At 37.2% G+C, this 15,262-nt stretch overlaps 1 protein-coding gene across 3 annotated transcripts in view; it reads left to right on the top strand.

Annotated features, from left to right (window-relative positions):
- sec24c (SEC24 homolog C, COPII coat complex component) overlaps nt 1-15,262 on the top strand; it is a 33,040-nt gene that overhangs the window by 4,443 nt on the left and 13,335 nt on the right. The window contains exons 2-8 of one of the 3 annotated variants that reach the window (XM_007898060.2): nt 5,325-5,536; nt 8,648-8,740; nt 10,576-10,714; nt 11,187-11,368; nt 11,532-11,969; nt 12,383-12,507; nt 14,305-14,373. In XM_007898060.2, coding sequence (XP_007896251.2) covers nt 5,368-5,536; nt 8,648-8,740; nt 10,576-10,714; nt 11,187-11,368; nt 11,532-11,969; nt 12,383-12,507; nt 14,305-14,373 — 1,215 coding nt within the window. In that variant the 5' untranslated portion in view covers nt 5,325-5,367. The remainder of the gene's footprint in view (nt 1-5,324; nt 5,537-8,647; nt 8,741-10,575; nt 10,715-11,186; nt 11,369-11,531; nt 11,970-12,382; nt 12,508-14,304; nt 14,374-15,262) is intronic. The other 2 variants (XM_007898062.2, XM_007898061.2) reach the window with 2 other exon arrangements.

Here is a 15,262-nt window from a genome sequence, read left to right as displayed (position 1 = left end):
TCTCTTAGAAACTGCCCACATGATCTGCTCCTTCCTGAGTTCTAGATGTTAATCATCCTTTGCGTAAAGTTGTCTTTAACAGTCTTACGTATTTTTAGGAAGATTAAGTTTGAAAAGTGCAATATAAACTAGGCATTTTTGTGTAAATGTGTTACTGACTAGAAACATAGTTATAGCTAAACTGTTCCTTTAAAAGATAGAAGAAATTGCGGTTCACGTTATCATTTTGATGGCTGGGGTATCAAGCTTAAGGTCTTTTTTTTTTGTCTTATGATTTTTAGCGTGTATTAAATTATTGTTAAATGTTTGCTCTTCAGTGATGTGGATGCTGAGTATTTTCTAACATTGAAATGTTTTCTTTATGCTAATATTTTTTTGGCGGATGTCCATTTGAATTGAAAATTAATGGTGAGGATGAATTGTAGCAATATTCAGTCTTTAAGGAATACTGCAAATATATTCCATGATTGGAATCCGAAGGTAACATTGTGGAATTCCTTTTTCCCCCACACTTCCAGCCGAATGAAATTGCTGAGGCAAAACCTGTCCATTTGTAGATGTCTTTGTTCTGTACAGTGATATTAGAATTGTGCAGCCTTCACACTCTCAGGTATTCAACATTTTAACTTTGCAACTGGGTGGGGACATCTGTTGTGGATAACTTTGTTACTAACAGAAAACATTGTATCTGTCTGGGATGCTGCAGAATTTTATATTGACATACAGTATCTCACTATTGTATCAAACTTGGGACACTCATGGCCAAAGGGGGTTTTAGTTTCCTGTGTGAGATGAAGGGAAATGTTACAACACAGTAATGGACTGGTTTGAAACATTGGTTTAAAAACACAAACCGTATACTCATGCCTTATTCATTACTGTAGCTGTAACTTGTACCTGTAACTTAAAGCTGTTCTCTTATCTAACTAAATTTATAAACGTTCCTGGAAGGGAAGAGGTACTATTAGAATTTTGCAGCAGGTGCAAGGTTTTCTGCTCATAGGTTGATAATTAATTTGTGACTGAATCTGACAAACAAATGCTTTTGAGCTACAACGTCTATAGAGAAAAAAGGCAGTTTGGCAACTGAACTTTATTCTGGGATGGTGAGAAATCTTTTGCACTTTCAACTCGTGGTCTATTGGTTTATTACTGGCAGTGAAAAAGTGCACCCATCTATTTTTTCATTGAACAATAATATGAGAACTGAGGTAATTTTTAATTGTATATGGAGGTCGCCAAAATGTGGGAATGCAATACAACTCACAAAACAACTGCCAAATAGACTTTAATGGAAAGATTTTACTACTAGTTGTTTAGATGTTTTTCAGTATATAAATATACTGTATATAAATATTCTGAAAAAGAGTAAGTGTCTTTTCCCTAGTTAAATTGACACTACAGGAGAGTTTATTGTAATTATAAACCTTATCCTGGTTGTTTTTGTAGTTGTTAATCCAGCACAATTGTATCAATAGCAGTCACTTAAGTAATTGATAGTATTTGTCATGTCTGAAATTCAAATTCTGAATCTGAAATTATTTACATTGATTAAGTGAAAAATATAATCTTTATACAGTATGTCATTTGTCTTGCTGTGTAATTTAAAATTATTTTCAAAATATTGAATGTTATTTCTTGATGCTGTATATTTCAGATCACAATTAGTGACAAGCAAATTGAACCATTTGAAATTAAAAGCTGAAAATAATGAAGAGTATTTGTAACTGAAAATAAATTGTTGCATTAGAAGATGTTTTCTTTATGCTAATGAATTTTTGGAGGATGTCCGTTTGAAGGATATCGATGGACCTAAAGAACACACATTATTTGTGGAGGAAAGAATGTAACCTACATTGATTGTAGTTTCTTTCTCTTCCCTCTTCCTCTTTCCATTAGTGTTATATTTATCTTAAGTGCCAATGAGAAAATCATAACCAAAGCTATGTAACCATTGATTTGGCCAAAAGGGATTTTGAGATTTGTTTTTCTAGGCTGATTTTAATCTTTATTCTGAGTTGTAAGACATTAAATTAGTCAAACATATTTGATGTTCTAAATGTTGAGTAGTGTCAAGATTGGTTGTAGATATTGTCAGAACCCTTGATTGATAGAATTGTTTCCATATAATCTCTGGCAGAATTTTGTGGCTGTAGATATGTCTGGTTTCGTATGAACTTCTACGTTCTGCTCTATTCCACCGCCTTGCACCCTCCTCCCCCACCTTCAGGTCACGTCTGAAGTCATTCCTCTTCAATCATGCATGTGGGACTGCATGAGGGATGCTATATAAATGCAAGTTGTTATTGCTGCTCATTGATTAGCAGTTGTGATAAAAACATCATGACAAAAAACAGTACTAGTTGTATTATTGCTATGGAGTGTTTGAATGTCCATTAATGGCTTGTCTGGTTGTGGAAAATGGCAGAACTCAGCACTCTTCCCTCTTCCTTTACTATCCAGTGCAAGTGAGCAAGATAGTGTTGGAGCAATTGGAAGCTCTTTTATTAAAACTGCAAGAACTTTAGGTTTAATAGAACTTTCAGTCCTATATATTTTTCTTTTCCCCATCCTGTGAGAATGCCTGACTGCAAAATGGTGGCTACCTACAGTAGCATAGTTGAGTTATGTGTCAGGGGGACTATATGTATTCCTAGCCTTTTACTCCATGGAGCAGCATGCTATCTGAAAGAAGCCTCATGTCAGGAACACATTAGAATTATGGTTGTCGACAAAACATTAGCGAGTAACTGACCTAGTTGTTAGGGTAACAAAGAGGATAGTAATACAGAATCTGATGCTATGTGGCATCATGTAACTGATACTTTAGTTTTATCGATAATATATCATTGTGAAGGATTAATTTAGCTTTTGATAAATAATTGGGATCTTTTGCAGTGTATGTCAAGGTTTTTTTGAGAACATTAAAATGAACTCTGGACAACTTGCAGTATTGCAATTGCTGCAATATTTTAAGCTAATCATTCAATCAGTGCAATACTGCAATTCCAGTTGGATCTGTTCCCTTTATAATCTTTATTTTTCAGTGAGCCCTATTTTGAATATAGAATGGCAAAATATGTTTAATTAAACAGTTGTGTTTTTATATTTGAGAAGTATGAAATACATAGGGCCAAGGTCTATCAACAGAAAGTTAAATAGCAAATGACATGGTTGAGACCAATCTTGTAGTTCCATAGTTAGGTGAAGTCAAGACGTTAAAGCACAACATTATTAAAGCCTGCCGTATTGCTGCCTGAATGTTCCTATTAATCAGAGTTGTTCTTTACTCGAGTGCTTGTATGTGGGCAACATTCACTCTCCAGTATTTGCTACAATTGCCAGCTGTCTGAATTCCAGCCAGTTGCCTGTATCCGTTAGCGATGTTACAAGTTAATTCTTGCTCTGTGTCTTTTCAGAAACAAAATTGCAAATCATGTGTTTCAAAATCATCAATATTTTGACCTTTGGTAAATGCACATGTAAAGAGATTCTATGATCTTATTTTTGAAAGGCGATTGGATTAATTGTTGCACTCAACAGTTATTGGGTTTTCTGTCTTCTGTAAACTTATTGGAGATTTCTGACAGGGAGTTTGAGTGAATGATGATCTTGTCATAACTTTGATCTGCCCAGATGGAGTTTCTCCATTGTTTAATGGTATGAGACGCCCCAGTTAGAAGCAAACCAGAGCCTTGTGAAATTCCAAGTATGTGACAGGCTGGTCTGCCTAGCTATATCTAGCTAATTAGAGATTTACTTTTATTTTTTAACAGGATTGTTTATATGCACAATTCTCAAAAAAAAACATTCTAAGTTAATTGATTGCATTTCGAAATGAAACAAGGAAAAATTGAGATTGCTGTTTTTATCTTCTGAATAGTGGAAATTCACTATAAAATAATCTGGTATTAGATTAGGCTTTCCAGCAACTAATCATCTTTAGTTATGGAATATAACTGAATCCAGCCTTATTCTCCATCAAAATAGGCGAACAAACCATACATTGTATGCTAGTGTCTGATTCAGTAGTCGTCTGCACTGTTGACAATGGCTGCAATTGTGTTGGCTCAGTATCTGCAGAATGGGCACTAACTGTGGCATTTGTTACATTAGCAAAGATTATTTAATATAGAACACCTGATTGTTGATTACCTTAATGTAGATATGTTTTATGGAAATGATCCATTTTTAAGAGGAACCCTGGTTCAAACCTATCATTGTGCATAACTATGCCAGAAGTTTAATTGGATAGATTTATATTCTGATGCAACAACTGGGTTGACACTTTGAGTCATTACTGGGGGAACTGCATTGCTGGAGATACTGACTTTCAGGTGAATCATTAAATTTAGGTCAACAACAACAACAAAATGACATTTGTATTGCGCCTTTCATGTCGGTAGGACCCGAGCTGGGGGTCAGGATAGGGGAGGGTGGAGGGCAGGGGCAGAAGGAGGATGACCGAAGGCACAGTGGAAGAGGAGGGTTGAAGAGGCGGGCCTTGAAGGAGGCAAGAGAGGGGGAGTTCCAGAGGGTGGAGGCAGAGTGGTAGAAGGCCTGTTCGATAGGTTTTAAAACTGTTGGAAACAGACTGTACAAATAAAGACTCAAAATCTCTATTTAAAAAAATCAATATTATCTTGTCATTCAATCCCATTCTTGCTCTAAATCTGTATTTGAAAGATAAATGGTTTACCAGAGTTGAAACTTCGAGTAAGAGATGCATAAGCAACAGAGATAAATCTTGGGTACAGAAATGCAGATATGACTAAAATCAATGTGAATGACCATGCTGGTTTTTTTTTGACACCGATGGTTCCTAGTATTGAAAGTTATTAATCCACATATCCAAATAAATCATTAATGGTCCTAAATTAATTACAAAAATGATAGGGTATTATATAATTGGAAATAATCTTTTTACTATCAGTTAGCATATGTATCGTACCAAAATAGAATTCTATCAGATGTGTCGCTTAAGTGTTTGCCTTCTTCCTTTACATATAATTATCTTTCAGTACTCTTGAGGGCATTGCTTTATGCCTTGGTCTAAGTTTATACCAATACAGTTTTAACTTGACGAAGTGCTGACATTTTCTTCCTTTGACTTAAATGTTGAATATCTTGTATTGGATTATTGTTAAGATATTATTCAGCCACAAAATACACAGTGAGTCTGCTTTACATTATGGATTGTAAGGTTCTGTGAAGTGCTTTGAGACGTATCAATGACGTGATAAGGTGCTATATGAAATGCAAGGATTATTGTTGTAACATACATTGAGAAAGAATAGTAATAATTTGACAATTTTCTGTTTCAGTTTCAGGTAGGTGGAGTTTGGGGATGAACTTACCCAAATAAAGATGAATCAGCAAGATCGCATGGCATCATCTTATGGACCACCTCAATCTGGTTACCAAGGGTACCAACAGATGGGCTATAACAGTCCACATATGGCAGGTGTTCCACCTTCTCAATATGGACCATACAATGGGCCTGTCCAAGGCTACCAACAAGCTGCTCCAGCACAAGGTATATATTTTATACAAGGTTTATAGGCTTTTCAACAATGGACGAGAGAGTGAATTTTGCTTACATGTGGATCTGTTAATGTTGGATAAGATTAAACAGCCAACTCTTCACAAACAAAAAAAGTGTTTTAATTGTTTTACATGTTAACATAAGGGTGCATGTGTGGACCTCAGTTTTTCATAAATAAACTACCAACAGCATAATGTGGATCTGACAGTGCTGTTCAGCCATTGGATTGATTTGGTGCCTGTAGTGCAACAACCAAAAGTAAAACTTCTAATGTAGTGTTATTTACTAATGTAGTGTTTTTACTCATGCCCAGTAGGATCTGGATTGAGATTGTCCAAATTAATTAAGGCTCTTAAAGATGGTGCAGAGAGATTTTAATTCCAAAATATGAAAAGATTTGGGCCTAGGTTCCAGAATGTGACCCTTAATTTTTTCATTCAGATTCTATTTTCAGATTGAATCAGGCATTCAGGAAATACTTGACTGGCAATTACTGAATTTCAGTCTTTGAAGTAACAATTTGCTTTGGCTGGAAGCATTCCAGGTTATGTTGAACAATATGATAGATTTGTGTTCCCAAGTGTATGCTACAATGATATGAGCATCTCACTTGTGTCTTGAAGCCATGCCTATTTAGTTTCTGATCTGCAGTATGTTGTAGTTGGATAGTGAAAGCAAAGGGAAAACTGGAGGGAATTGTCCTGGTTCTTATGGTTGGTGCAAAATGGCTTTATCAGAGGCCTGGAGGCAGATTACCTACTGTCCCACACCTGGAAATGGAATAGGATGGGAGAAAGAAAATATGAAAAAAACTCTTACTTCCAAACACTTCTGTGGTACAAATGTATCTTTCTACATTAATTATGAAGCATTGTTAAACATTCTCGGTTTCCAAACATATAGCTGCTTGTTATAAAACATTCTGGTATAAAGTTGAATTGATTTCTGTTGTAAACATCTGTTTGGAACTTTGAGTCTTGAGAATCAACGTATAACCTAACTGCACAATTATCACTGAATTACATTTCTCTTTTTTGTTTTACTGCCTCCCCCCATAGATAAAGAATTCTAAACCATTCTTTTAAGGTTTTCCTGACAAGAGGACTATTCATATGCCTGACACCGAAAACTTTTTGGATAATGATTATCCTTGCATTTGATACAGCACATTATCACATTGCCGTCAAGTCTCAAAGTACTTCACTCTAATATGTATTGATTGTATATTTGTAGGCAAATGCAATAGAGAATTCGAGCACAGCAAAGTATCACAAACAGGCATGAAGTGAAAGTTCAATTTTATCTGGGAAGTAGTTGTCCACAACACTGGGAGGAACTCACTTCACTTTTAGATTAGTGCCATTAAATCTTTAATATTCATGTGAACAGTTTAATGTTTAATCTGAAGGATAGCACATCTGCAGCATTATACTGGAATATCAGCCTAGAGTGACTATGAGCTCAAAGTCTTGAACACAGAAACTTCTGACTCAGAGGCGCGGGTGCTAACAATCGAACCAGGCTGACACCTGTTGCTGACACTGATATCCCCTATTGCTGACACTAATATTCCTTATTGCTAACACTGATATACCATATTGCTGGAATTCCATTACAGATATGCAAATCGACTATTTTGGCTGCTTAAATTCTTAATTTGTAATGTGTGGCACAAAACTGACATAATTGAATAACTAGGCTGTTTGAAATCTGATCTAAGCCAATACTAGAGAAACATCAAGAAGTACTTCCAGGAAAGAATAACAAATCAGGTTTTAGACAACCAGTAAATACATTCAGTACGTTTCAAAACAATTTAATTTCTTAAATGCCTTTGAATATTAAAGGGTTAAGCATGTCATATTTGCTTTTTATTTTCCTGCTTCCATGATTTAACACTGAATTCAAACTTGTTTTAATTCAAGTTTAAATTCATTTAATTAATCCTGGACGAGAGCTAATTTTCTTCAGTTGAACGTCAACAAGACCGAGGCTCTCCTGATTGGCTCCCGTCAACACCTCAGGCACTGACAGCATCACCATCCTTGGATGGTTCCACCTTACTAAGCCATTCCAGATCCTTGGCATCTTGTTTGACCCTCAACTATCCTCTCTACCCCACATCTGTGCCATGACCCACTCTGCCTTCCCCAACCTCCGCAACATCGCCCGTCTCCTCTACTGACTCTCACCGCAGGCAGTCAAAACCCTCAAACTCGCTTTCATTACATCGAGCCTTGACTCTGCAGACTCCTTGCTTGTCAGCCTCCCCAACAACTCCCTCCATAGGCTGCAGATCATCCAGAAGTCTGCAGCCCATATCCTCTCCCGCAACAAGCTCCATGACCCTATCACCCCCATCCTCACCTGACTCCACTGGCTTCCCATCACACAGAGGATGCTGTTCAAGATCCTGATCCTCACCTTCAAAGCCCTCCAAAGCCTAGCTCTATCCTACCTCTGCGACTTCCTAACCCCCTCCATTCAGCAGGCCCTGGTCTGCTTCACGTCCCCCACCTTGCTCACCCTACCATTGGCGGACGGGCCTTCTGCCACTCTGCCCCCAGCCTCTGGAACTCCATCCCGCAGTCCCTCCGCCTCGCCCCCTGCCTGGCCTCCTTCAAGACCCATGTCAAGACGCCCCTCTTCGACTGTGCTTTCGATCACCCTGCTTAGCTCCCCCTACCCTCCACCTTCCCCGATCCCAATCCCCAGCTCGGGTCCGAAACTCTGTCTGTCCAGCGCCTTGGGACGTCCTCCTGACGTGAAAGGCGCTATACAAATGTAATTTTGTTGTTGCTGCTGGTTTATTTTAAAAAGGCATTAATATTTCCTGTAATCTAATTCAACCCATTTTAGAAAAATACTGGGTCAGATCAGAAAGGCTTGAAGAAAATTCATCCCCTGTGTTTTAATGAGTAATGCTAAAGTAATGAGTTTTCCTTTTAGAGCTAAGAAATGCGTAGATGTCAAATTAAAGACTGCATAAACTAATTGCATTTCATCTGTTTATATTTTCTCTAAAATTGTATTTATTTTATAGGCATAGTTGATCTTAATCCAAGAAGAACATTTGCTAAGGCTACAGCTTTTTTCTTCTAGGTTGCCCTTCCTATCAAAACTATTCAGGTGTTTTCTCTAAGGGATCTCCTATACCTCTCACTGACTCTGCTTCTGTTGCACCTTCCTACTTAGGTAAACCCTCTTCTTTGTGTTTGTGCATAATACTTAAATAATGTAAAGTCAAGTCAACCTTAATTCATCTCTGACATTAAAAATTGAACATGGAAAATTGTCATAAGTGACAATTGCTGCTGAGATACACATTATCTAATATAAAATGTACTACAGTATTCTGTGCTGTCATTGGTAATGTTGCTCCACAGTCTCAATAGTGGCCAGTTTGAATCTCAGTCTTGAATGATTGAAACAAGTAGAAGTTTCCCCAGCAGGGAAATATTCTAGAATAAGTAATAAAATTAAATAAACTCAGTGTATTGAGTTTGAGGTGTTTAATTTGGTCAAGAGTTATCATTACCTGTTTCTTACCTGCCCCCATTCACCTCGGCAACTACTTCAACAGAGGCTCAGTTATAAATTTGCACTGAAAGCTATAAAGTGATCTTCAGCAGTGCATTTCTGGAAATCCAAGCCATTATTTAATCACTTACTGGTCCATACAGTGTTCTGAAATCGACTGAAACTGCAGCTCAAAAATGTCAGATGTTCCTGTTTTAATTTTGAGGCAGAAGTTAATATTTTATTTCCCTTTTTTTTTCTAGGGGAAGAGAATATATTTTTAAACTTTTGGCGATGCTATTTTGTTTCAAATGCACAGCTTGATTGATAAGTTTGATTGTTCACATTCGGCACAATGGTACAGCTCCATGTTAAGTGAAATATTTACCCCACATGCTTGGGATTTATTTTTAGTAACCATCAGCTGAATCTTGTGTTATTATCACAGTCTGTATACAGAATGTAGCAAACTGATTTTTTCTTACCCCGATGCGGTAACCGTAACTTTAAAGAAAAATCTATATTTCTCTTTAACTTTTCTTCCTCGCTCTCATAAACTAACAAACAAAAAGTCAGTCCAAAGCCCTTATACAGTAGTGGAAGATTTATTTTTCTTTTATTAAACTTGATAAATTCTGAGACCATCTTGAGATTCTTGGAGGGGAGGTGTCCAATTCAGCTCTTGCAGTTGGAGTTGATCCTTGACCCAGGGTGCTTTTGCAGTTCTGATATTTTAAATGCCAATTCATCTACTCTTCTTATTCCCCTCCTCCAATCCACAATGTGATAAGAGCTTGCTGGTTAAGTTTATAAGACTGAAGTGTGAATAAAAATGCTTTTGGAGATCTTCCACTGGATTGTGTGTTGAACAGGATTTTTAGTGAGTGCGTGAAACTGTACAGTATGAGCCACTGCAGAATGCAGTATGTTGGAATGTCCTGTCTGCTACTGAAAATATTATATTGGGGAGTAATCTTGATTTTTATGCCTTTCCATTAGTATAACCTGTGAACTAGATATAACTTCAAGTGGGCATTTTGTGGAATAGTTGGTTTCTAAAACTACCCCCCAGCCTTAAGAACTTTTGACTTGCAGATTTGAAAGCTATCTGACCACTTTCAATCCTGCTCCACCTGATCTCAGTAATTTACACGTCAACACTATGTTGTGGCATAGAACTAACAAGAGAAGTGACAAAGGTTATGATAATGCACTTTGGAACTCCAGTAGTAAACCAGCCAACCCTTCGCTGGACTTCTTTTTTTTTTAAAAAAAAAAACATTAGGGACTGTAGGTTGTTAGCCAGTAAACACATTGATGTTAAAATTGTTTTTGCTTGTCATAAGGATATATTTTAATTTTTTTTTGATAGATAATATGCAGATTGCACCCAATACTGATATATAATCTTGTGTAAACCAAATAAGGCTCTGCATTGATAGGTAAACTATATGTTTTAAGACTTCACTGGTTTTCTATAATTCCAATCTAGTTTTTATTTGATATTCCAGGTCCTTTAAGGCCACCGTCAACATCAGGAGCACCCCCAACTTCATTACCTCCTCCTACGACTGCACAACAGCCTGTTTATAACCAGTATGGGCAGGGAGATATACATAATGGGCCTGCAGTGCCTAATCAGATGCAAAGGTGTGTAACTGTTTGTACCTAATAAATAGACTACAGAAATGTTCTGAAATATTACACAATACTCAGCAGTTCATCTGTGTTGAAAATTTTTTCTTGAACTTTGCACTTGTCTGATTTTGTTTCGCCCACAAAATACACAGTCTATACTATATTCTTTGAAGCGCTTTGAGACATCTTAACAAGGACCACCATGCGCTAAATCAAATGCAAAGATTATTAAACTCTAAGGAATTATATAAAGTAATTGTAACCTTTTGAAAAAGAGTCTTGATTAGTGAGCCATCCATTTAAATGAAACAACTTAAAAGGTGACTGTAGAAAGAAAGTTAAATTCTATGATTCTATAAAACAATCATAAGTGTGATTTATTGATGTTTTAGAGATTTATGGAAGGTTTTAACTATCACGTAAGAATTTTTGCAGGAGCCAACTCTTGAAATCCACGCATCTAACTATTAAAATCTTTCAACAGGCCTCCATTATCTCAGCCGTACATGCCAGCTACTGTACCTCCTCAGCCTGGTAGTCAGCCTGCATCATACCAACCTTATGCAATACCTTTCAGTAACGCTCAGCAATTATCAAATCAGATGGCAGGAATGCAGATCAGTGGTCCTGCTTCTAGACCACCACCTCCTGTAGGTCAAATATATGGTAAGGAATCCAACTGAACAGCTTGATGCTTTCATGGGAGAAGGATAAGAGTTTATTCTCGAAAGGATGAGATCAAATGGGCCAATGTATTATTCTGCTCTATGCTATTTCCTGATTTCTGCTTCCATTAATGTGTGACTATACAGCTTTCTTTTATTTACAGGCCCACCGACGTCCCATCCTCAAACTACAGGAAATTTGCAACCTACAGGAGTGCCAGCATACACACAATATTCTAATCCAATGCAGAGTATTCCTACAAATGTATTGCAGGGCATTGGTCCTCCTCAGCATCCTTTTCCTGGACAACCTGCCCAACATCTTGCTGCTCCCCCAGGATCTACTCTTACTTCTCCTCCTACATCTTCTGGTCCGACTAGCGGGAATCTTCCTCCCCCACCTGGAGCACAAAGATCCCAAGTCATGCATGGACCACCACAAGGACAGCCCCCTCCTACAGGATTTGTTCCAACCCAGCATAACCACATATCACCTACTGTTACTCCAGCTGGAATGCCTGGGGTAATGCCTGGCCCACCAATGCAAGGGTTTCAAGTACATCCAACTCAGCCTGCTCCGGGATTTGTACCTCAACAGAATGGTATGTTTTACATTTAATCTCCTAGAACTATCATTTTAAGTATTGATGAAGAATTCATGCTCTTTAAGGTACCGCTTCCCTTAAAAGTAAGATGCAATACTTTGCAGACTTTGTTATAAATGTTATAACCGTAACATTGCCTTACAAAGAATCTGCAGCACTGAAGTGTAAATGGGTTTTGGAAATAATAAAATGCTGAAACACTTCCAATAACAATAAAATTACTTTGGAAAATGAGAATAATTAATCGTTTTTGATCGTCAAAAGAAATTTGGTCACCCTGTCTAATCTACATGGGGATGGGTTCTTTAGGTGCAGTATCCTGATTATTAAAGTGACTTCACATGTGTTTGCTGCATTTTAGGTTTGAAAATGAGCCTTGTATACAAATCTTTCTCATTAACTCTTTTCAGGTTCTTTTGGACAAATGAGGGGGCCACAGCCAAACTATGCTGCACCTTACACTGGAACAGCTACGTACAATAGTCAGCCTCAACCACAGCAAAAACGCCTGGACCCAGACAGCATTCCAAGTCCTGTAAGTAGAAAACTGCCTTCTTAACTGTAGTAAATAGCTGCTATTAACTCTGTTTGAAAGCTTCTCAGTTAACACTTGTTCTAACCTCTTTTAGTTCGGCGGCTGTGCTTGCAGCCACTGGACCTTTGGAACTCTCTCCCTCAACCCCGCACCTTGCCCCCTCCTTCCCCACTTTCAAATCACGCCTGAAGACCTTCTTCTTTGACTGTCTAGGGTCACCTCCTTCTCCCTCTCCCCCCATCCTAGCCTCAAACTCCACAACTGTTGAGCGCTCCTACGTCCTACCCATGTGAAGGTGGCTATGTTAATCTAAGTTGTTGTTTTTGACCAAAACCAAAGTCCCAGCGCAGCTAATGCAGATTTATATAGCAGAATATCATCACGTGGCGTTTGGTTTCAGTATTCTTTAAAGAATAGCGGCTTTTAAGGAGTAAGCCCGGGATAGATGTAAAAATGTATGCATTTGTTGCAGCTGTACAAAATACGATTTCATTCATATCAATAACATGGAGTTGTAGTCTTTAATTATCTGTCTTTGTATGAAGTGGTAGCAGTAAATGTTCCCGCACATTACAACAAAGACAAATTTGTGACTTGCTTATAAAAAAGTTTGCTTAAATGTAGTTGACCAGCAGTATAAATTGCAGTAAGTTGTGGGAGAATATGTATTTGTTTGTACATTTTCTAAAGTAGTTTTGATATTTAACATTCACAGAAATGTTTTAAGGAGTCACTTGGTATTTCATTGACAAGAACATGATGTTTGTATTCCAGCAGGATGAGATCAAATAGATAAAGGGTTGTTTTCATCCAAACCTCATGTGGTATGATAGAACCTTATGAAAGACCTACTTCAAATGCTTTTTTTCTAGATGGGAAGAATTGTGTGTTTTGGAGAGGGGAAGAGAGAAGAAAGATTCTTTGATTGCCTTTTTTAATGTATAAGATTGCATGTTTCTTCATCTTCTAAAACCTTATTCTCAAATGATAACCTGAGTGGTTTTTGGTATCCATACTGGGACGCCATTCTGTGCCAAAAACTTCTCAATCCAATATAGAGGAACAGCTTTCTGTGGCACGGACTTCAGTTGTAGAGTACGCCATGGCTTGGACAGTTCAGACTTCCTGGGTGATGAGAACCTCAGGCAAGGGGAAAAGGATGGAGATGAGAGGCTAAACTGGGGATTAAACATTGTGTCAAATATGTTTCAGTGAAGGCTTAATAATAATAACAATAATCAACATTATATTCACATCAGGAAGACACCCCAAAGATATTAACTGGATATGCTGTAAAGTGGAGTGACTGTGTGCAATCAATATACTGCATGAAGTAACTTATTTCAATGTACTTCATAGATTTTTGAAATAGCATGAAAGTAGAAAGTCAAACTGAAAAAAATCAAACAAGACTATGACTCAGTATAACCAAACAAAATGTTTGCATAATTTTCACTCTGTTTGGATAGTTAAGTTTTAGTACTCTGTGATAAAGCCACTGTAGTGTGACACTGTAAAGATGTGACTGAAAAGTAGTCTGTAGCATGCCAAGGGAGCTGCACATCATTTTGAAGGTATCTCATTTAATATGCATATGATACTAATAGCACCCTTATTCAAATTAGCAGATAATCAGATAACTGAATAACTCAAGTTGCATGTGCGATGATGTATGTGTAAACGTATGTCAAAGGACTTGCTGATGTGGCACCATTAGTACAGGAAGGTAGAAGTAACAATTGTTACTCTTCTGTTTCTCTTCTCTTCTGTTTTGCTGCTCATTTGTGCCCTTTTAAGCAACTTAATGAACTGCCACCTCAACAGAAAACAAGACATAGAATAGACCCTGATGCAATTCCTAGTCCAGTAAGTCTTTGTGTGTGTGTGTGTGTGTGTGTGTGTGTGTATGCTGCTTCCTTCTACATTGCTTCATTTTGCTTTGTATCATGGATGCTTGCATTTTACTTCCAAAAGCTTCTTAACATACATATTGCAAGATCACAACATTTCTTTTAGTCTATTGCATCTTACTTGATCTAACCTATTTTACTTTGTATAACCTAGCCTACAATACAACATTTTATGTAAGATGGAATTATATAGAATCATATTATTGCTCCATGTGATTTGATTAGTGTAAAACTTGGTGGTTCCATTGTTCACAATAATCCATTTTAAAAAAGAGATAAAGAGATACATGATTTTATAACCTTGGCTAACTTGGTACAGTGCTGCTCTACAGACAAGTGGTTAAAAACTTTGATAGCTTAATGTTAATTATACATGAATATTTTGTGGCATTACCTTTTTAATTTGTAACACAGAATAACATTTGTAAGAGGCTGGCTTTCTTTCTAATTGCACCCACATCAGATATTCCTATTTTTCAAGGAATGCAAATCATTCAAGCTCTTTAACGTTCATATGATTTCCCAAACGTAGTCTTGGGGGTCAGCTCCCGTCTTGTGATTTTTGTTTCTTAAACGGTTGTAGAAGACTCCACATTAGTCTCCTGATTGTCACTATGTTTTCTCTCTTATATTACTAAGACATGCATTCTTAAACTTTATGTTGTAAGGCAAGATATTTCACAATGAGGAGCGGTTATTATGAAAAACGTTAAGTAAGTTTGTTGGATCTATAAGAAGTTTGTAATTGCATTGCTGTATTCAAGATACAAACGTGATGGCTCAGCTTATTGGAGACAATGGAACAATTAATTTATATTCCGGTCTTCTATTTGTGAAAGATCTGA

This window comes from Callorhinchus milii, unplaced genomic scaffold (assembly GCF_018977255.1).
Source record: "Callorhinchus milii isolate IMCB2004 unplaced genomic scaffold, IMCB_Cmil_1.0 Scaffold7, whole genome shotgun sequence".
Classification (NCBI taxonomy): Eukaryota; Metazoa; Chordata; class Chondrichthyes; order Chimaeriformes; family Callorhinchidae; genus Callorhinchus; species Callorhinchus milii.
This window is presented reverse-complemented; position numbering and strand designations above follow the sequence as displayed.